At 47.6% G+C, this 20,885-nt stretch overlaps 1 protein-coding gene across 5 annotated transcripts in view; it reads right to left on the reverse strand.

Annotated features, from left to right (window-relative positions):
- Positions 1-210: 210 nt before the first annotated feature.
- The window catches only part of PARP11 (poly(ADP-ribose) polymerase family member 11), a 34,205-nt gene continuing 13,530 nt past the window's right edge, over positions 211-20,885 (reverse strand). For 3 of the 5 annotated variants that reach the window (XM_077301817.1, XM_077301819.1, XM_077301818.1), the window contains exons 5-8: positions 16,791-16,863; positions 16,575-16,705; positions 7,092-7,243; positions 211-625 (exon numbers count right to left, since the gene is read on the reverse strand). In XM_077301817.1, coding sequence (XP_077157932.1) covers positions 312-625; positions 7,092-7,243; positions 16,575-16,705; positions 16,791-16,863 — 670 coding nt within the window. In that variant the 3' untranslated portion in view covers positions 211-311. Of the gene's footprint in view, positions 626-1,033; positions 6,101-6,136; positions 6,268-7,091; positions 7,244-16,574; positions 16,706-16,790; positions 16,864-20,885 lie in introns of those variants that run through there. The other 2 variants (XM_077301821.1, XM_077301820.1) reach the window with 2 other exon arrangements.

Raw genomic sequence — 20,885 nt, forward strand, 5'->3', positions numbered from 1 at the left:
TCTCAAATTTTTAATTGATTGTGGGATACACTAACAAAACCATTTGTCTGGGATTACTGATTCCTAGTTTGCAGAATCATTCCCAAGTTCACTAGCAGAATGTAACGCAGAGCACTAATAGTGATATTTAGACCCCTCCTAGGATTTGGAAATCTTAAGGATGTTAAGGGTGGAGCCAGATACACCTTTGCCTTAACTCGCTGTTACACATTTACTTGTGAAAGAACTTTTATTTCCTTTACAAGAAGTAATGGGCCGCCAGTAAAAAAAGGAGGGGGGAATGCAACAGATATGCCCCCTCCCTCCAAGTCTCAGCTGAACTCTATTAAATATTCCGGATAGATCTGGTTGGCATCAAAGATAACAAAGATCTTCGGGTTCCATGTATTGTCCACACAACTGTCATAGAGATTTACAAAGCTCCCATCCTTTGAAGGTGGCCTCACATATTTTGAGTCCCCAGTAATATAGTCTCCAGTCAATACACGAGCAAGAAACATCACTTTATGCTTCCTGAACATGTGAAGTTGCAGATCAACACCATGAATTTGGAACGTGCTGCTGTGCTTCACGTCGTCTTTGCAGAAGCGGCTTGAATAGGATGCATCCCTAGCAAAATACGTCCCTACAGAAAGAAAGAGGCGCTTCAGCACAGTCTAGATATTGATATGTCCCATTTACTTAGGGCAGAACTATACATGTGGAATAATATGGGGTTATGGCCAGAAGCTGCCACCCTGCATCACTCTCCCTTCTCCTCCTGACTGCATTCCTATGCTCACATGATGTCCTCATTGCACCACCCACCACACGAGCGGCCAGCAGGAGTGGGGGAATCCAGAGTTTTCCAACACCTCCTCATGGGTTTCTATCAATAGTAATCAGTGAAATGTAAGATATTTTTCATTGTTTATAGTGTTTAAGGTAAAGGTAAAGGTATCCCCTGTGCAAGCACCGAGTCATGTCTGACCCTTGGGGTGACGCCCTCCAGCGTTTTCATGGCAGACTCAATACGGGGTGGTTTGCCAGTGCCTTCCCCAGTCATTACCGTTTACCCCCCAGCAAGCAAGCTGGGTACTCATTTTACCGACCTTGGAAGGATGGAAGGCTGAGTCAACCTTGAGCCGGCTGCTGGGATTGAACTCCCAACCTCATGGGCAAAGCTTTCAGGCGGCTGCCTTACCACTCTGCGCCACAAGAGGCTCTTCTCCACAAGTGTTTATAGTGTTTATAGGTGTTTATAGTGTTTATAGGTGGCCAAACTGGCTCTCTAGATGACCATGAACTACAATTACCATAAGTCCCTGCCAGCATGGTGCTGGGAGGGGATCATGGTAATTGTAGTCCATGGACATCTGGAGGACCCCAGGTTGACTATCCCTGGTCTAGAGCAGTGGTTCTCAACCTTCCTAATGCTGCGACCCTTTAATACAGGTCATATTGTGATGACCCCAACCATAAAATTAGGCAAGTGTTCTTTCACAGAAATTAAACCAAAACTGACCAATGGCGTGAAGATCCATGGTTCATGATTGTATATAATTTTTTTTCCCTGGGGTTTCTCAGTTCAGTTCTGCCTCTTATCTCACCATGCTGATCTCACGGCTACAGTGGTGTCATCCCTGCCCCCCCCCCCAAGTTGCTTGCCCTGCTGCGAGCCCTGAGAAAAGGTTGTTCTGACCACTGACCCAGGTTGAGACCAACTGGTCTATAGTACGTTGCTTTATTGTACTGTCTTCTAATTCTGTAATCCAGGTTCATGGCGCTGCACAGTACTGCACTGTTCTCCAGTCCTATGTTATACCCTGAATTATGTTTTTGTGCCGTGTTCTTCAATTTACTATCCTTGGATCTCTATCGTATACTGTGCTTTCAGTTGTTTATTCATTGTAATCTGCCTTAGCCTTGTTGAAAGAGACATACTAAAATAAGGTAAATAAAACCAAACTTCAGGGGAGAAGTTTTCTTCGTTGTTTCCAAGTGTCCAAAACACTTTGGCAGGAATTGGCTGTGCACTGCTGAGCTCTCCACCTGACATCATGGTCAGGAGACAAACCACAAGGGAGCAAGTAGCAAAAAGGTAGGCCCAGTAACAGACAATGTGAAGTCTGCAGGCATTTATCACATTCTAGAGGCTCCACTGGATTCTAACAGCACACAGAGGCCCAAGGGATGCAAGCACAGGGCTCTGTTATCTTCCAGACTGGGAACAATCCCGTGAATGCAGCAAGGTTAAATTCAGTGGTCCTTAGCCGTTCTGGCAATAAGGAAGCCTCCGAAAACCTGTTAAATGGGCCTCAAAAAAGTAACTGCAACATTTGCTCCCAAACGGCTCCAAATGTTACTATAAGTAAAAGCTGAAAACCAATTATCAGATGTTATCTACATACAGTCAATGCAACATTCTGGAAGAATCTCAGGCTTTCAAACTGTGAGAAGAACCTTCCTGATAAAGGACATGCTGTTAAGCTTCTCAGTGACCTTTTCCAACCTTTTCTGCACACCAGACTGAAGGAGGAATACCAGCAGAATGAATTCTTCCAAGCACATGCCCCAGTGCACACAAGCACCCCTGGGATAACAAGGCCTGAGTGACTTAGCTCATCTCTCTGGTTAAAAAAAGGCCCATTGCATCTAGGCTCCCCACCCCACCCCACCCCAGGCAGGCTAGCTGAGGCCGGAGAGGCCGTGGTGAGCCTTTTGGGGGCAGGGGGGGAGCGCTGGCAGGGACTCCCTTCGACCTTCCCCCCCCCACGCCCCAGGTGAGGCCTGGAGAGGCCTCAGCGGTCCTTTTCAGGACAGTGGGAAGCACTGGCAGGTCTTGGCTCCTCCCCCCGCCACCCCAGGCAGCCCTGCTGAGGCCTGGAAGGCCGTGGCTGGAACTGCTCGGGGTGGTGGGAGTGCTGGCGGGGCCTGGCTCCCCCTCTCCCCCTCCTGAAGCACTGCCAAGGACTGGCAAGGCCATGGCCAGGGCTGCTTGGGGGGGGGGGCAGTGGTAGCAGTAGCAGAGGCTTCCTCCCTCCCCGCACAGGCCGCAGTCCCAGGCCCTCCGTCCCCTCCCAGCTCCCAGTTACTGGTCTGGCACTTCTTTGGTATGGAAGAAATTGGAGGGGTATGGATGGCCAGCCAATCAAGGATGGGCCAGCTGGGACAGCCTACATGATTGGTGGTTAGGCAATGAGTCCCAACTCCTCCCAGCATCCTCTTACCATTTTATTTATATGTTCAGACCTGAGCCCTGGAGGCTCAGGTTGGCTCACAGAAATTAAAACACAATACAATAGGATACCAATAATATGCCCTCTGGCCACAGCTTCCTCTCATCCGCAATACTAGCTGTGGCCTTTGTGCAAGTAAAACAAAAGGAAGCCCATCAGCCTTGCTATGTGGGATCCAAGCAGAAGCCCCCATAGTCCCACGAGGGCCAACCTAGAAAATCACAAACAGAACACAAGACGCCAACCCCGGTCTTCAGCCATCAGAGGCATAATACCTTCTCTGAGCACAGACCTCTTCCATGACTCTGCCGTGAAGGCCTGCCCCAGGAACTAAAGTGTCCCCAGTTCTGAACGGGCGGAGGGGGGGGCCCTCCAGACTGCCCCTATAGGAACAGGTCCCATAGTCTGGGGGTGCTGCTGAATCGGAGCCTCCTGTTGGATAAGCAAGTGACGTTGGTGGCCAGGAGCACCTTTTGCCAGCCTTGGCAAGTGAGTCTGCTGCAGCTTTTCCTGGGTCAAAAACACGGCTCAATGACATGCCCTCATGCCCTGGTGACACTGCAATGCATTCTGGGGGGGCTGACCTTGAAGGGGGTCTGGGAGCCACAACTGGTATAGAAGACTGCAGCCAGAATGCTGACCAAAGTGGATTGTAGGGCTCATGTCTTTCCAGTCATGTTCTACCCAACTCCAGATCCTAATTTGCTAATGGGCCCAATTTAGGCCATCTGTATTAACTTTTTAAAGTCTTATTTGGCTTGTGGGCGGTATATCTTAAGGACTGTATACTCCCATATGGACCTACTACAGACACCTTTGGAATCCCTGCTTAGAGTGTAACTAACAGCTAAGACTATATGGGTGGCAACCCAAGAAAGGGCCTTTTATGTCACGGCATCAAAATTACAGAATTCCTGCCCCAGGGATATTTCTCTATCTCTATTATGGGCAGCGCATAGAAAATAATGTTCTAATGATTGAAACAACAGCAACTGTTAGTAAAGGGCTAAAAATCCTCACTAGGCAGGCAGAGACAGAGCCACAGTCCTGTGACTGGTCAGCAACAGATGAGTGGGAGCTGATAAACTGCCTGTACATTGGTGAGAAGTTAGTCCAAGTTCAGTCTGGGTCTATTCTGAATCTGATTCTGACAGAACATTAGCTTATCAGCAACTCTGAGGAGAAACTCTAGTGAGATGACTGAGTTTTTTATTGACAGCTAATCCACACAGTGTCTGTACAACTAGGAAAAAATTTTGGCAGAGAGAATCTGGACAATGGGTTTACTCCCAAATTAGATCAATTTATGAGGAGAATCCTTACAATTTTATTTATTCATTTAATTTATATACCACCCCTCACTGTGATGAAGGAAGTTCCTTGCCTAGTTAGTAGGGGGAAATCAGGTGTATGTATTTCCTTGGATGTGCGTGAGAAAGTGCTTCAGTCACCTTAGCAGGCAGTGAGAAACTAGTTCATCCAGGAAGGGAGAAAGTGGTGGCACAAGCTAAAACGGCCCATTTCAAGGAACCAGGGGAATTCCAAAGACAAAGATAAAAGAAAAACAGTTGTGTTTAAGAGGTGATAGAGTGGTTCCTCAGTGGAACAGGGGTTTTCCTTTGAAAATTTTAAAGCATAAACTAGATAATCTGACAGAAATACTGATTTTATGAATTTAGGCAGATTGTGAGTGGGTGGTCAGGAAGGGACGTGCCCGGGTTTGTCTCTGGTGGCCCCGGGAATTGCTGATTGCCACTGTGAGGTGGTAGGTGAATTTCATCCAAGTCAGGCTGGATTCTGCAGATTTTTGGTGGTAGTGATCACTTGGGTATGAAATTGGGGTCATTTTGGGTAGGCAGGTTCCTGCAGGGGGTGGACTAGATGATTCTGGAGATCCCTTCCGACTCTATGATATGATAGCCATCTTCAAGAACTAAGAGGTGATATGATAGCCATCTCTAAGTACTTGAAGGGCTGTCAAGGCAGTGGTTTTCAACCTTCCTAATGCCACGGCCCTTTAATACAGGTTCTCATGTTGTGGTGACTCCCAGCCATAAAATTATGCAAGTGTTCTTTCACAGAGATTAAACTCAAACTGACCAAGGGCATGAAGATCCATTGTTAAGATGGTATATAAATTGGTTTCTTTTTCAGGGTTTCTCCGTTCAGTTCTGCCTCTTTTCCTGCTAGGCTGAGCAGTGGACTGCGCTGTGCTGGAGGCGCTGCTGGAGGGGCCGGGGGCTGAACGCAGATGCCAGCAGGAGGAGTGGCAACAGTGGCAGCACCGCCCCTGGCCAAGCTGCTCACCCTGCCGTAACCCCTGTGGAAGGCTCGTTCGACCCCCAAAGGGGTCCCAACCCTCAGGTTGAGCAGCACTGACTTAGAGGATCAAGCGTTGTTTTCTGTTGCCCCAGAGAGTCAGATCAGAGCCAATGGGATGAAAGTAATTCAAAAGAAATTCCATCTAAACATCCAGAAGAAGTTCCTGACTGTTAGATCGGTTCTTCAGTGGAACCGGCTTCCTCGGGAGGTGGTGAGTTCTCCTTCTTCAGGAGTTTTTAAGCAGAGGCTGGAGAGCCATCTGATAGAAGTGCTGATTCGATTCAGTGAATTTAGGCAGATTGTTAGCAGGTGGATGCAAAGGATTTTGTCAGCGCTTGGCTCTTGTGGCCCTTTCTTTCATGCCCAGGAAAATGCCAATCACCACTATGGGGTCGGGAGGCAAATTGGCCTGGGATTCTGGCTTTTTGTTTGGGGGGGGGGGAGACATCATCTGGGCATGAGTTTGGGGTCACTGTGAGTGGGCAGGTAGTTGTGAATTTCTGCAAGGCGTTGGACTAGATAACCCTGGAGGTCTCTTCCATCTCTTTGATTCTATGATTCTGTGTTTGGAACAAAAACACAGTAATAGAACCTTTTAGTTTAAAGAATCCTTATTGTCTGAAAGAAAAGCCTACAAACATCTTTAAAAGCCTGTGACCAAGAAACCGTGAAATAACTGATTTGTTTGAAAAATCCTGATTTCTCTTTCCGTGTACCTTTTTCCTCTCTGTAAAATAAAATATTTGTTTGTTGGTTAAAATGTTTCAGTGCCATTCCGACAAAGGGTTTTAAGAAAAGAAGGGTATACTTTTCTAAAAGATTCCAGAGTTGACTAAAGCTAAAAAGATCTAACAGTGACAGGGTGGGGCAGTAAACTTATTTTTTATAACAAAGAAAACTATGCTACTAGGCTAGCTCAGTCTCTGAGGAAACAATATTTTTTTTGGGGGGGGGGGAATTTTACCTCAGATGGGCAACGTGTTTAGAGGTGACCGTCCCTCAACCATCCCTCAACCACTGTCTTCTACCAGCAGGTGAAGATTCTTTTTTGTCTGTTCCTTTTTCCATGCTGCTTTAATGACCCTGTTTGTTTTAATTAAGAGCCTCTTGTGGCGCAGAGTGATAAGGTAGCAGACATGCAGTCTGAAAGCTTTGCCCATGAGGCTGGGAGTTCAGTCCCAGCAGCCGGCTCAAGGTTGACTCAGCCTTCCATCTTTCCGAGGTCGGTAAAATGAGTACCCAGCTTGCTGGGGGGTAAACGGTAATGACTGGGGAAGGCACTGGCAAACCACCCCGTATTGAGTCTGCCATGAAAACGCTGGAGGGGTCACCCCAAGGGTCAGACATGACTCGGTGCTTGCACAGGGGATACCTTTACCTTTACCTTGTTCTAATGTGAACCTTTATGTATTGTTCTTAATGTTGATTTTAACGTCTCTTTAACTGTTCACTACCTTGATAGTGCTGACTGGGCAGAATAAATGTTATAAATAAATCAGTTAAAATTATATGAAGGAGTCATTTAAACAGATACTTCATTCAGCCGTTTACCTTTTCCATAAACAGCAGCATGCATGCCATTAATCCTCCAGTCAAAGTTATGAATGCAGATGGCTTCCACAAATTCTCCACTGGTGCCATGAAATAACATATGTTCATTAATGAAAGTGGTGCCTCTTTTCTTCTTTAACTGATTCTTTTTCCTGCAGTGACAGGATTACAAAAAGTTGTCAAGAAATAGAGCACCACAACTGTATGAAGCAGGAGCAAAGATCACAAATGAGCAAAGGAGGCTGCCTTACAGACCTGTGACATCTTGAGTTGCAACAGAATGGGAAGACAGAGGCCTTAGGGTCTATATTGCTTGAGAAGTAGAGGGTCAAAGTTCTCCATGCAGGTAAATGACAAGCTGAATCCCATTGTACTTGCCTTTTTAAAATGTTTTAATTATTTTAAAAATAGGTAACAACATGCCCCACCCACCTGCAGTTTGCAGTGGTATGGTCCTTTCTACCACCACATACTATTGCATGTACACATACAATTTGTTGTTGTTGTTAGGCGCAAAGTCGTGTCCGACCCATCGCGACCCATGGACAATGATTCTCCAGGCCTTCCTGTCCTCTACCATTCCCCGGAGTCCATTTAAGTTTGCACCTACTGCTTCAGTGACTCCATCCAGCCACCTCATTCTCTGTCGTCCCCTTCTTCTTTTGCCCTCAATCGCTCCCAGCATTAGGCCCTTCTCCAGGGAGTCCTTCCTTCTCATGAGGTGGCCGAAGTATACATACAATATGACACATACAATTTGTTTCAGCAAAATGAAAACTCAAAAGACAGGGGTTCTTCACACAATCACTCTGACAGGCTACTAGTAAAAAAATGTACAAATCTATTAAAATGTTTCAGATATCATTGTAAGTAATGAGTAATGCAATCCAATGTATTTACTCCAGTTTAAATGCATTAATTTGAGGAGGATTTAATGAATTAATCAGCATAGGACTGTACTGCACATTGACTCCTGAACTGCAACATTCCTGTTCAGAGGGAGAAAAACACATCTCTGCTTTGGATATGCTAAAAACATCCACCCCTGCCCAAGGAGCTAAATAAATCACTGATGAAAAGGCTACTTTAAACCCAAATTCAAGACTTCGCAAACACATATTTGTCATGAGTAAGTCTGTTCATGCCATGCTTTAGCATTGGGGTTTTGATGTTCTGATGGATAAATTGAAGGACTGCAATCTGGATTTTCAGATCGTTAGGTGGATAGGAAATTGGTTAGAGAACCGCACTCAAAGAGTTGTTGTCTATGGTGTTTCATCAGACTGGAGGGAGGTGAGTAGCGGGGTACCTCAGGGCTCGGTGCTCGGCTCGGTACTTTTTAACATATTTATTAATGATCTACATGAGGGGGTGGAGGGACTACTCATCAAGTTTGCAGATGACACCAAATTGGGAGGACTGGCAAATACTCTGGAAGATAGAGACAGAGTTAAACGAGATCTGAACCCAATGGAAAAATGGGCAAATGAGAACAAGATGCAATTTAATAAAGATAAGTGTAAAGTTCTGCATCTGGGTCAGAAAAATGAAAAGCATGCCTACTGGATGGGGGATACGCTTCTAGGAAACACTGTGTGTGAACGAGACCTTGGGGTACTTGTGGATTGTAAACTAAACATGAGCAGGCAGTGTGATGCAGCGGTAAAAAAGGCAAATGCCATTTTGGGCTGTATCAACAGAGGCATCACATCAAAATCACAAGATGTCATAGTCCCATTGTATACGGCACTGGTCAGACCACACCTGGAGTACTGTGTGCAGTTCTGGAGGCCTCACTTCAGGAAGGACGTAGATAAAATTGAAAGGGTACAGAGGAGAGCAACGAAGATGATCTGGGGCCAAGGGACCAAGCCCTATGAAGATAGGTTGAGGGACTTGGGAATGTTCAGCCTGGAGAAAAGGAGGTTGAGAGGGGACATGATAGCCCTCTTTAAGTATTTGAAAGGTTGTCACTTGGAGGAGGGCAGGATGCTGTTTCTGCTGGCTGCAGAGGAGAGGACACACAGTAATGGGTTTAAACTACAAGTACAACGATATAGGCTAGATATCAGGAAAAAGTTTTTCACAGTCAGAGTAGTTCAGCAGTGGAATAGGCTGCCTAAGGAGGTGGTGAGCGCCCCCTCACTGGAAGTCTTCAAGCAAAGGTTGGATGCACACTTTTCTTGGATGCTTTAGGATGTTTTGAGCTGATCTTGCGTTGAGCAGGGGGTTGGACTAGATGGCCTGTATGGACCCTTCCAACTCTATGATTCTGTGATTCTATGATTAATTGACAGAAGCCTTGGGGCTTCTGTAGGCATTGGTTTAGCCCCTAGGGCCTTGCTGTGGTTTGGATCAGCCAGGGGCCTTAGCCTGCCTCCCAGCATGCTTGGCCTAGATTGGGAGGTTGGCTGTTATTTGCAAACTCCCAGGAACAGAGCAGATGGTCAGTGATCTCACAACCCTGTTTTGACTGGGCTTCCAGACTAGTGATCTCTCCTGCACTCCTATGTTTTCAGAAGCTGGTGTGGGAGTGTGGGGCCTGACATGAAGATGCTTTGAGTGTGGGTATTGGCAGTCATCCCAGAGGACTGCAGGGTGGGATGATGGATGGTATAGCTTCTATAATTAATTTTAAACCTTTGGGATGTGTAGTTTCATGTAAGATTGGTTAGTATTTTATGGTATCGCTTCTTTAATAGCTCATCCTCCAGCCGCTTCAGAAGCCCTTCCAGCACAGCGCAGTCTCCCGCCAGGTGCTCCAGGTGCCAGTGCAGCTTGGCAGGACAAGAGGCAGAACTGAGAAACCTCAGGAAAAAAACAATTTGTATATAACTAGAGGCAAAGCCCTTGGTATCCAAGAATACAACGGGCGCTAGAGCTTGGCAGTGGGAAGAGGAAGGGGAGGAGTGGTCCAGTCTGTAAGGGCATGGGGTTGAATGTGTGTGTTGTGTGGGAGGTTGTGGTGGTGTGGTGGCAAATGAGGGCATGGGTGTGGAGATATGGGTGTCAAGAACCTGTGGTGTGGAATGTTCGTTGAGTGTGGGAGAGGACTGACCTGTGGGAATTGTGGCATAGTGGTTACAGATGAGCTTTCCAGAGCCATGTCCTCAGATATGTGAAGGGAAAATCAGACTGGAGACTCTTCTTAGGGGAAGATTACATGACAACCAATTCCTCCCAGTTCTGCATTCAACATCATTTCCCTTATTGTCCCCCTGCCCTAATAATTGGGTAGTCACAGTACACAGGTGTCCACCCTGCTTCTTCTGTCATTTTTTTTTACTGCCAATAAAATATTATGTGCCCAAATGCTTCTTTCACTGTTGATCCTTAGAAGAACGAGACCTTGGGGTACTTGTGGATTGTAAACTAAACATGAGCAGGCAGTGTGATGCAGCGGTAAAAAAGGCAAATGCCATTTTGGGCTGTATCAACAGAGGCATCACATCAAAATCACAAGATGTCATAGTCCCATTGTATACGACACTGGTCAGACCACACCTGGAGTACTGTGTGCAGTTCTGGAGGCCTCACTTCAAGAAGGACGTCGATAAAATTGAAAGGGTACAGAGGAGAGCGACGAAGATGATCTGGGGCCAAGGGACCAAGCCCTATGAAGATAGGTTGAGGGACTTGGGAATGTTCAGCCTGGAGAAAAGGAGGTTGAGAGGGGACATGATAGCCCTCTTTAAGTATTTGAAAGGTTGTCACTTGGAGGAGGGCAGGATGCTGTTTCTGCTGGCTGCAGAGGAGAGGACACGCAGTAATGGGTTTAAACTACAAGTTGTGGCGCAGAGTGGTAAGGCAGCCGTCTGAAAGCTTTGCCCATAAGGCTGGGAGTTCAATTCCAGCAGCCGGCTCAAGGTTGACTCAGCCTTCCATCCTTCCGAGGTCGGTAAAATGAGTACCCAGCTTGCTGGGGGATAAACGGTAATGACTGGGGAAGGCACTGGCAAACCACCCCGTACTGAGTCTGCCATGAAAACGCTGGAGGGCGTCACCCCAAGGGTCAGACATGACTCGGTGCTTGCACAGGGGATACCTTTACCTTTACCTTTACAACGATATAGGCTAGATATCAGGAAAAAAATATTCACAGTCAGAGTAGTTCAGCAGTGGAGTGGGCTGCTTAGGGAGGTGGTGAGCTCCCCCTCACTGGAAGTCTTCAAGCAAAGGTTGGATACACACTTTTCTTGGATGCTTTAGGATGCTTAGGGCTAATCCTGCGTTGAGCAGGGGGTTGGACTAGATGGCCTGTATGGCCCCTTCCAACTCTATGATTCTATGATTCTATAAGAAGAAGAGCTGGATTTTTGTACCCTGCTGTTTACTACCCAAAGGAGTCTCAAAGTGATTTACAAACCTTTTCCCTTCGTCTCCCCACAATAGACAACCTGTGAGGGATGTGGGGCTGTGGGAGGTCTGAGAGAACTGGGAATGGGATGCAGTGACTCAACAAGCTTCAGGTGTCTCAAAGCAGTTTCCAATCGCCTTCCCTTCCTCTCCCCACAGCAGACTCTCCATGAGGGTGGTGGGGTAGAGAGCCTCACTTGGAAGATGGCAGCCCTGAGGAGGTCCCTCTGTGCATAGCAGTCTTGACCTCAGTCAAGTTTATGCACACTTAGGTAGTGTGGAATTCCAGAACATGAACCTACACCAATCTGGCAACCCTACCTCCTCTCTGCAATATTTTCTTGACCTAAAATATGCCAGGGGGTGCTAGGTAGCTGTGGGGGCATTACACACTTTTGAGGCCCCACTTTCAGACTTCAAGGAATATGTTCAGACCAGGGACAGCCAACCTCCAGGTGGGGTCTGGAATTGCTGCTCATCTCCAAACTATACAGACCAGCTCTGCATGGGTACTTTGGAGGGTGACTGTGTAGCACTGTATCCCCATGAGGTTTAGGGATGCCAACCTCCAAGTGGAGTCCAAAAATCCCCTGGAAGTACAGCTCATCTCTAGGTAGTTAGGCTGAAGGGAAAGCTCTCTCCCCTCACATGCATCCCATGCAAAAAGAATGCACATGGCCTCAGAATCCACTTGGTTGCTTGGCTGTTGATGTCTGCCCTTCGGAAGCCTGAGACCTACTGCTGGCAACTGCAGTCCCTGTTGTTGTCTGCAAGGCCAAGTCGTTGCCTAATAAAAGTGGATCATCTAGTTTCCCCCAAAGTCTCACTGTCTACTTTCCTGTAAAACTAACTACTGGGCCACTTATGTCTTTGAGTTCATGGGAGTTTTTATTTACCAGGCGAAGCTTGAAAAATGTCACTTTAGTTCCCATGTCTCTCCAGCCATTTACTTGTTCACTATTTACAGTTTCAGGCTGCAAATATTCTTTATTTAGATCTCCCTGAACTTTCCAGACTTACAGGATTGATATTGGTCTGTCTGTCTGTCTGTCTGCACCCCAAAATACAAACAGTTGCTGGTAAGGACTGGCCAAAGCCCATAGCCCAAGAGGGGCACACCCGCAACCACTCTGCCCCAACCACAGTCTGTGAGCCTCTACCATCCTCTCTAGATCGCTGCTCATCTCTAGATTATAATGAACAGCTCTGAAGGCAAAAAGGGCTACTTTGGAAGCTGGACTCTGAGGCATTGTACGATTTTAAGGCTCTCCTCCAAACCTCCAGGAATATCTCCAACCCAGGGGTAGCCAACCTCCAGGTGAGGCCTGGAGAGCTCCTGGAATTACAGCTCATCTGCAGAGTATAAAGATCAGCTGCCCAGGCAGAAAGGGCTCCTATGGAGTTTGGACACGGTTGAGGAGAAGAAACATTTAAGGTCTCTCACGCAGGTTGTTGTAGAGTTGAAACACTTGAGGCCTACTGCACAGGGTTGTTGTGCAAATGAAACAGGAAGCAAAAGAACCTCTGCAACAGCTTCCCGTTTCACCTGCACAACAACCCTGTGTGGTAGGTCTCAAATCTGCAGAGAGTTGCTTGGCTGTTTCTTCCCTCCGAAGAAAAAAGGAAATCACGAGGCACAATGATGTAGGAGTCTTCTCTATATTTATAAGTGAAAAGGTTATAACATAAAGTCTAAATGGTCAAACATATGATCAAACATAAACCAAAATGGGATCCTAGGTTAAGTAACTTGCTTTCTGTTCTACCTTCATCAGTGGTCGCTCTTCCAATATACTGTCATAATAGTAATCATAGTATCACATTGGCAAAATGCTCATAATCGACGACTGGCTAGAAAACTGTCAACTTTGGGGGGAAGCGGCGGCGGAGCACAGGGGGGAGAGAGAGAGAGAAGGGGGAAAGGTTAGAGGACGTGGCAGGGGAGGTAGGAGTGGGGCAGGTGAAGGGGCCATTGGAGGGCGCCCCTCCCCCTCCCCCCCAGGCTCCCTGCCGGGTCTGGAGCTTCTGGGATAGCAAAGGGACAGCCCCGCCGAAGTTTGACGGGGCCGCCAGTTTCCCTGCCACTTCCGGAGCAGCAAAGGGACAGCCCCACTGTGGCAGGGCTGTCCCTTTGCCGGGCTGAAGCTCAAGAGGCCACCCAGGCCGCCACTTACCTTGCTTGTCTGCAGGGTAATGGCAGTGGTGGGGCAAGGCGGCCCATGTGAGGGGGGCGGGTCGGGAGGAGCCTCGCGCCTGCCAATTTGTCGGTCAGGTGCCAAGGGGCCAATTTGCCCCTTGGCACCAGACTGACAACCGGAGGGACCAATCGCCAGGGGCCTCCAGTTGTCAGTCCGGGGGGAAGGGGCCAATGGGCGCCCTTTCCCATCCCGGACAGGGCCCGCTCCAAGGGCCTTTAGCGAATTATTCAATATCGCTCTCGTGGAGTGGTTACAGATATATATATATATATATATATATATATATATATATATATATATATATATATATATATATATATATATATATATATATATATATATATATATATATATATATATATATATATATATATATTGGGTTTTGTTATTGCTACCCCAAAATATAAACACAACTGCACATGTATAGACAACTAAGTATGGCCATTGCAGCAAGATATCACCCTGGGCCCAGCCACCATGGTGGAGGACTCCAGGAACAACTCCTTGTTCAGCTACAGCCGCAGCAGATGCTAGGAGAGGTTCTGAGCTCGGCCACAGCGCACTCCAGGAAACACTCAAAGCTTGGGTCCCATAGAAGAGCACTCTGGGAGCCACTTCAGGCCCAGCTACTCTGGCAGAAGACACTCTGGGGGCTGCTCCAGGCTCAGAGCAGCTCCTAGGTACAGCTGCTGTTGCCACTGGGCTAAATGCGATGGGGGGATTTCCCCTTGCCAGTCTTCTGCCCCCTTCCACTGAGCCTTGCAGGGAACTGAAGCAGGTGGGAGGAGGAATTTCCCCCCACACAAGTACTGCTTGTTCCCCACTTGTCTATATATCTGCAGCCCCCATTCATGGAAAGGGGCAACATAAATGCCACAAAGTTTTTTCTGCAAACTTAGGGAACTAATTGGATTAATTTGTTTATTTATTTATTGTTTGTTTGTTTATTTATATGCCGCCCTTCCACGAGGCTCAGGGCGGTTTACATGGAACATATGAACAATACATGAAACAATCCATAACATATGAATAACCATAACAATATTACTACTAATAGTGGTAATGAATGGTATTAGTAAAAAATCTTAAATCTTAAAAAGAATATATACAACTTAGCAGTTAGAGGAGGCCAGGAGATGTGACGGGTGCAGCAGGGCATGTGAAGGTATGGGGACTGCCAGGAGGAGGGAAACGGAAATAGTGTGAGGAAAAGGGAACGCAGGTCCTTGCTGGCTCCCCACCCATGCCCGGCCCGGCCCGGCCCCCAGCTGCACACAACTCTGCCAGGCTGCAGATAAAGGTAGGATTCCTGGGGAGAAGGGGAGGGAAAGACGCAATGAGGGGCTTCAGAGAAGGGATCAAGGGGAGAGGGGTGGAGGAGGAAGCCCTTTTGGATACTCCCCTTGCATATTTCTAAAATACACATTTGGGGGAACTGAATTCAGCTAAGAGAATTTCTTCTTTCAGCAAGATCGGTCTAAGTAGTTCATTCAGGTACCCCAAGCAATTTACACCACCACTCTCGCCTGCTCCATTTTATCGGCACAACAAACCTGTGAGGAAGGCTAGGCTGAGCAAGAGGTCTAAGGTTACCCAGGAAGCTACCATGTCTCAGGGAGAATTTCAGCCTGGGTCTCCTAAACCCCAGTCTGACCCTCTAGCCACCCTGTGGGCTGCAGTTCTCTCTCCTGCTAGATGTATTGTTCTGCCTCTAGGCCCCAAGGCTGCAAGCTTCCTCTGAGGCTCTCTCTTCCAGATAACCTGGGGAAGTGATGGAGACAAGCATGGAATGCCTCTCCTCCTTTCCAGTGACCTGAGTCGTGATTTGCAGGGTTTCCTGTGTGAGGGAGCTGACAGGGCTTCAGTCCTTTGAGGGTGCTGGGTTGTACTGTGCGATCCCTGTTCTGCTGTGCTTGGGGAAGGGGCATGCGTATGTATAGTGGGGCACGGCAGGGCTAGCACATGTGAGGTGGGCTGGCTCTTTCCATGTACATGGGGTGCTTTCAGCATTCTGCTCTGAGACTGGCAGGCAGCGCTATTTGTATGGTTCCAGTATTTTTTAAAATATTTTTTCTCCAAGGGCAAAACACAGTTTGCACCCTATAGCTACACCATAACAGGACCACAGGACTGTTGGCTAAAGCAACATCCTAGAGGAGTGGGGGAGGCCTCAACCTGTCCAGCCTTACTGCCTGCAAGAAGGATATCAAAGGGCTGTACTAGTCACTAATGGATGGAAAAGATTTCTATTCCTCAGTGGAAATTCCGTACACATTTTGCTAGGAGGTTTTTTCAGGGGAAGGTTAGTTTTGTGCTTTTCAGCAAGAGGACACAAGGAAATCCTGCACCAGCCTCTGCCACCTGCTCCCTTAGCAACAGCTGTAAATGGTCTTTGCGCCATGCTCTTTCGGTGGCCACAAACTACTTTATCGCCTTGTGCAGTCCCAAGCTGCACATACCCATGACTGGGTGGCTGCCATTCTCCAACAGTCCTTGGGTTAAAGAACATCCTCACAAGCAGCATTTCTCTATCTCACTGACAGCTACTTGGGTGAGGCACTCTGCTATCAGGGAGGGGGGGGGGAGAGACAGGTCCACAGCAGGCGTGTGTCTATGAGAGTGCATCATTTGGACGACTGTGTGGCAGTGCAAGTCACAGGTGACTCAGGTGACCCCCTGGAGTTTTCAGGGCAAGAGGCGCTCAGAGGCAGTTTGCTACTGCCGGCCTCCACGTCACAGGCCTGGTATTCCTGGAGGTCTCCCAGGACCAACCCTGCTTAGCTTCCAAGGTCAGGCTAGTCTGGTTCACTAAATAAGCATTTCATGCCCCAAGACTTAAACAAATGGAAGAAATGACAGGCTTTTCAAAGCAGAGAATGATTCCACTTGGGGGGTCCATCCAAAAAAACCCTCCTGGAAATTGCCTTACCTGCAAAAAAATTCCCACAAGTCTAGATTCTGAATTCTTTGTATTTTTTTAATCCGACTGCCTTCCATTGTTTTCCCAAAAAGACAAGCAACTTCTTTATACTCGTTGGTCTGCTTTTGCAAAGGAACAAGCTGAAAGAGAGAATTCAGTAAATCTCCACTGAAGTCCACCAGCTGTGCTTCCCGACGGGCTCCACAGATTCTGCTCAAGGCTTACCTGGTAGGGCTCTTCAGAGTTCACATTCTCCCAGTGGGAAGGCACAGGGATGGACTGGTTCTCACAGACATAACTTTAAAGACAAAAGAAGAAACAAGCACACTATCACTTCCTCTGTCACGTTCTCCTTGAGCAGTCGAGAGCCATCTTAAAGGTCAAATGAAACCCCCAGTGAAGTTAATGCTCTGCTCCGATATTCAACCGTTTAAATTGAGGCTACATAAAATAACTGCTGGCACATCCTGGGAATTATGCTCTTTAAACTGGGGGGGGGGGGGGGGATCAGTGAGAACCATCCAGTAACGGCACCAGGAGCCAGTGCTGCAAGGGTGCCCTCCTCTATGCAAAAGACCTCCCAGAAGCACAGCAGCCTCCAGGGGCACAGCCAGCCCCACAACGGATCCACTGCAGACCGGGGCCTTTCCAGCGCACAACACAATGGGTGTGGAGGGGGGAGCGGCTGCAGCAGAAGGCCTGGATGCAACAGACAGAAGAACCAGTGTAAGTTCTGCTCAGGAGAGGGGTAAGGGAGAGGGAAAAGAAAAGCTCCCCCTGTGGAGAGAATGGAAGTCGGTGGGCCATTGTAAAAGGCAGCATGGTGGGCTCTGAACTTGAAAGGGTCCTCATAGAGAAAAGGCTCTTTCTAGAGATGCCAGTAGCCAAGGGATATTTTACTTCTGTTTTTTCCCACAGGTCAAAGGGTTTAGGCACATCTAGAGACGGCCGTAGCCAAAGGATAGTGTCTGGGTGGCAGGTTGACATGGATAGAGAGGTTGTCGAGAGGCATTTAGCTGCACTGGATGAGTTCAAATCCCCTGGTCCAGATTAAATGCACCCGAGAGTACTCAAAGAACTTTCCAGAGAACTTGCAAAACCCTTGTCCACCATCTTCAGGACCTCTTTAAGGACTAGAGATGTCCCGGAGGACTGGAAGAGAGCAAACGTTATTCCGATCTTCAAAAAAGGGAGGAAGGATGACCCGGGAAACTACAGACCAGTGAGTCTGACCTCTGTTGTGGGGAAGATAATGGAGCGATTAAAGGGAGCGATCTGCCAACATCTGGAGGACAATTTGGTGATCCAAGGAAGTCAGCATGGATTTGTCTCCAACAGGTCCTGCCAGACCAACCTGGTTTCCTTTTTTGACCAAGTAACAGGTTTGCTGGATCGGGGAAATTCGGTTGATGTCATTTACTTGGATTTTAGTAAAGCTTTTGACAAGGTTCCCCATGATGTTCTGATGGATAAGTTGAAGGACTGCAATCTGGATTTTCAGATAGTTAAGTGGATAGGGAATTGGTTAGAGAACCGCACTCAAAGAGTTGTTATCAATGGTGTTTCATCAGACTGGAGAGAGGTGAGTAGCGGGGTACCTCAGGGCTCGGTGCTCGGCCCGGTACTTTTTAACATATTTATTAATGATCTAGATGAGGGGGTGGAAGGACTACTCATCAAGTTTGCAGATGACACCTAATTGGGAGGACTGGCAAATACTCCAGAAGATAGAGACAGAGTTCAACGAGATCTGAACACAATGGAAAAATGGGCAAATGAGAACAAGATGCAATTTAATAAAGATAAGTGTAAGGTTCTGCATCTGGGTCAGAAAAATGAAAAGCATGCCTACTGGATGGGGGATACGCTTCTAGGTAACACTGTGTATGAACAAGACCTTGGGGTACTTGTGGATTGTAAGCTAAACATGAGCAGGCAGTGTGATGCAGCGGTAAAAAAGGCGAATGCCATTTTGGGCTGTATCAATGGGAGCATCACATCAAAATCACAAAATGTCATAGTCCCATTGTATATGGCACTGGTCAGACCACACCTGGGTGTAAACTGCACGGAGCTTTTATTCCAACCCCAGGTTGATTCAGTTCCTGCCCTCTACACAGAATACGATTTCCATTTGGATTTGGGGCGAAATAAAATTTCCTTCTGCAGCAAGGATTGCTCTGGAGTGACCCTACCTTTATTGTGCGATGTCTTAGAGTGCTCTTAAGCCTCAATATTTCAAGATTCGGATTAGAGAAACCAGGCTGTTTTGAATCTGGGCTCTCCTCCATGGTAGAGGACCCGTGATTGGCCATAGGTGGTCATGTGACAGACTTGCCTTAAAAGAGAAGCCCCTAATTTCTCTCAACTTCTGTCGGTCCTGGATTTTTTCTCCCTTCTCTGCCTTTTTCGATTGTCTCCCCCCCCCCTCCAAGAAAAGAAAGAGGCTCCCTGCTTGGCTCCCCTCCCCCTCCTTCAAGAAAAGAAAGAAACAGTCTTGGCTCCCCCCCCCACTTCTGAACTACCCAAACCACTTTCCTGTTTCAATGGGGGGGGGGAGAGGAAGATCCGAGTTCAAAGCGATCTGGATTCAACAGGATTGACAATGGAATAAACAAAGTAAGTGCAGACTCTGCCCTGGAGTACTGTGTGCAGTTCTGGAGGCCTCACTTCAAGAAGGACGTAGATAAAATTGAAAGGGTACAGAGGAGAGCGACGAAGATGATCTGGGGCCAAGGGACCAAGCCCTATGAAGATGGGTTGAGGGACTTGGGAATGTTCAGCCTGGAGAAAAGGAGGTTGAGAGGGGACATGATAGCCCTCTTTAAGTATTTGAAAGGTTGTCACTTGGAGGAGGGCAGGATGCTGTTTCTGTTGGCTGCAGAGGAGAGGACACGCAGTAATGGGTTTAAACTTCAAGTACAACGATATAGGCTAGAGATCAGGAAAAGGTTTTTCACAGTCAGAGTAGTTCAGCAGTGGAATAGGCTGCCTAAGGAGGTGGTGAGCTCCCCCTCACTGGCAGTCTTCAAGCAAAGGTTGGATACACACTTTTCTTGGATGCTTTAGGATGCTTAGGGCTGATCCTGCATTGAGCAGGGGGTTGGACTAGATGGCCTGCATGGCCCCTTCCAACTCTAGGATCCTGTGACATCAACAGTTTGACTGAGGTACTCTGATCTTTTTTTTCCTTTTGCCTTCACTTCTTTCTCTTCTTAATCACTTCTTCAAAACTATTGTTTTTTTGTCTGTGGGTGTGGTGCTTTGGGATTTACTGTTTCTTTCTCCTAGTGTTTCTTCTTCTATACGAGGGGCAGTAATGTTTGCCTTATCTTCTTTGGGGTTGTTTCTTTTAAAAGTTGATTTTTACAGTTCTTTATTTCAGTGTTTTGTTCTGGGGGGGGGGGCACTCTCCCGGGTTGGTAGCTGTTGTATTTGTAGAACCTTGCCAATTTTTGGCGCTGTTGTTCTGCTCTGGTTTGCTGTCCTGGGGGGCACTGTTTGGTTCTCCTGCCAGAGCTGTTCTCACAGAGCAGTTCTGTCAGAGCTCTTTCAGGGTGTCTGGCATCAAGAGAGGAAGAGAAAGTGATCGTAAGGTGCTTTGAGACTCCTTTGGTTAGTGAAAAGCAGGGTACAAAAACCAGCAGCTATTCATCCTCTTGACTTTTCTGTATTTGTGGGGGGGGGGTGGAGAGGCTGGATGGGAGAGCCTGTGAAGATGGAGCATTTCCCACCCTCGGCTTATATGCAAGTCAATAAGTTTGCCCAGATTTTGTGGTAAAATTAGGTGCCTCAGCTTATATGTGGGTCAGCTTATATGCGAGCATATAGTGTAAGCTGCTTGAAATATAAAGATCTCTTGACCCATACAGGATTGCTAAAAAGCTTACAAGCCACACACTCGACTTGATTTTCGGTGCTGTGAGAGAGGGGGATCTGGATGAAGCCCTGGCTGTGCTGTGGTCAGACCACTATGCCCTGCGGGCTCGGCTCATGATGCCACCCCCTCCCCAGTTGGGCGGCAGGCGTATTTTAGCCCGCCCGCGGAGACTTATGGATCCGATTGGCTTCCGGAATGCTCTGCGGGACCCGATGCCTCCTGGCGACCTTAGATGAGATTGCCCCTAAACGTCCTCTCTGCCCTCGACTCAAACGGGCCCCCTGGTACACGGGGGGATTCCGGGAGAAGTCCGGTACACGGGGGGACTCCAGTGGGACGACTGAAGCGAGTGTGGCGGAAGACTCGTGAGGAAGCTACAAGAACATCTTCTCGCACGCTTATGAGGGCTTATGAGATGGTGGTGAAAGTGGCTAAACAAG

Source organism: Paroedura picta, chromosome 10 (genome assembly GCF_049243985.1).
Source record: "Paroedura picta isolate Pp20150507F chromosome 10, Ppicta_v3.0, whole genome shotgun sequence".
NCBI lineage: Eukaryota > Metazoa > Chordata > Lepidosauria > Squamata > Gekkonidae > Paroedura > Paroedura picta.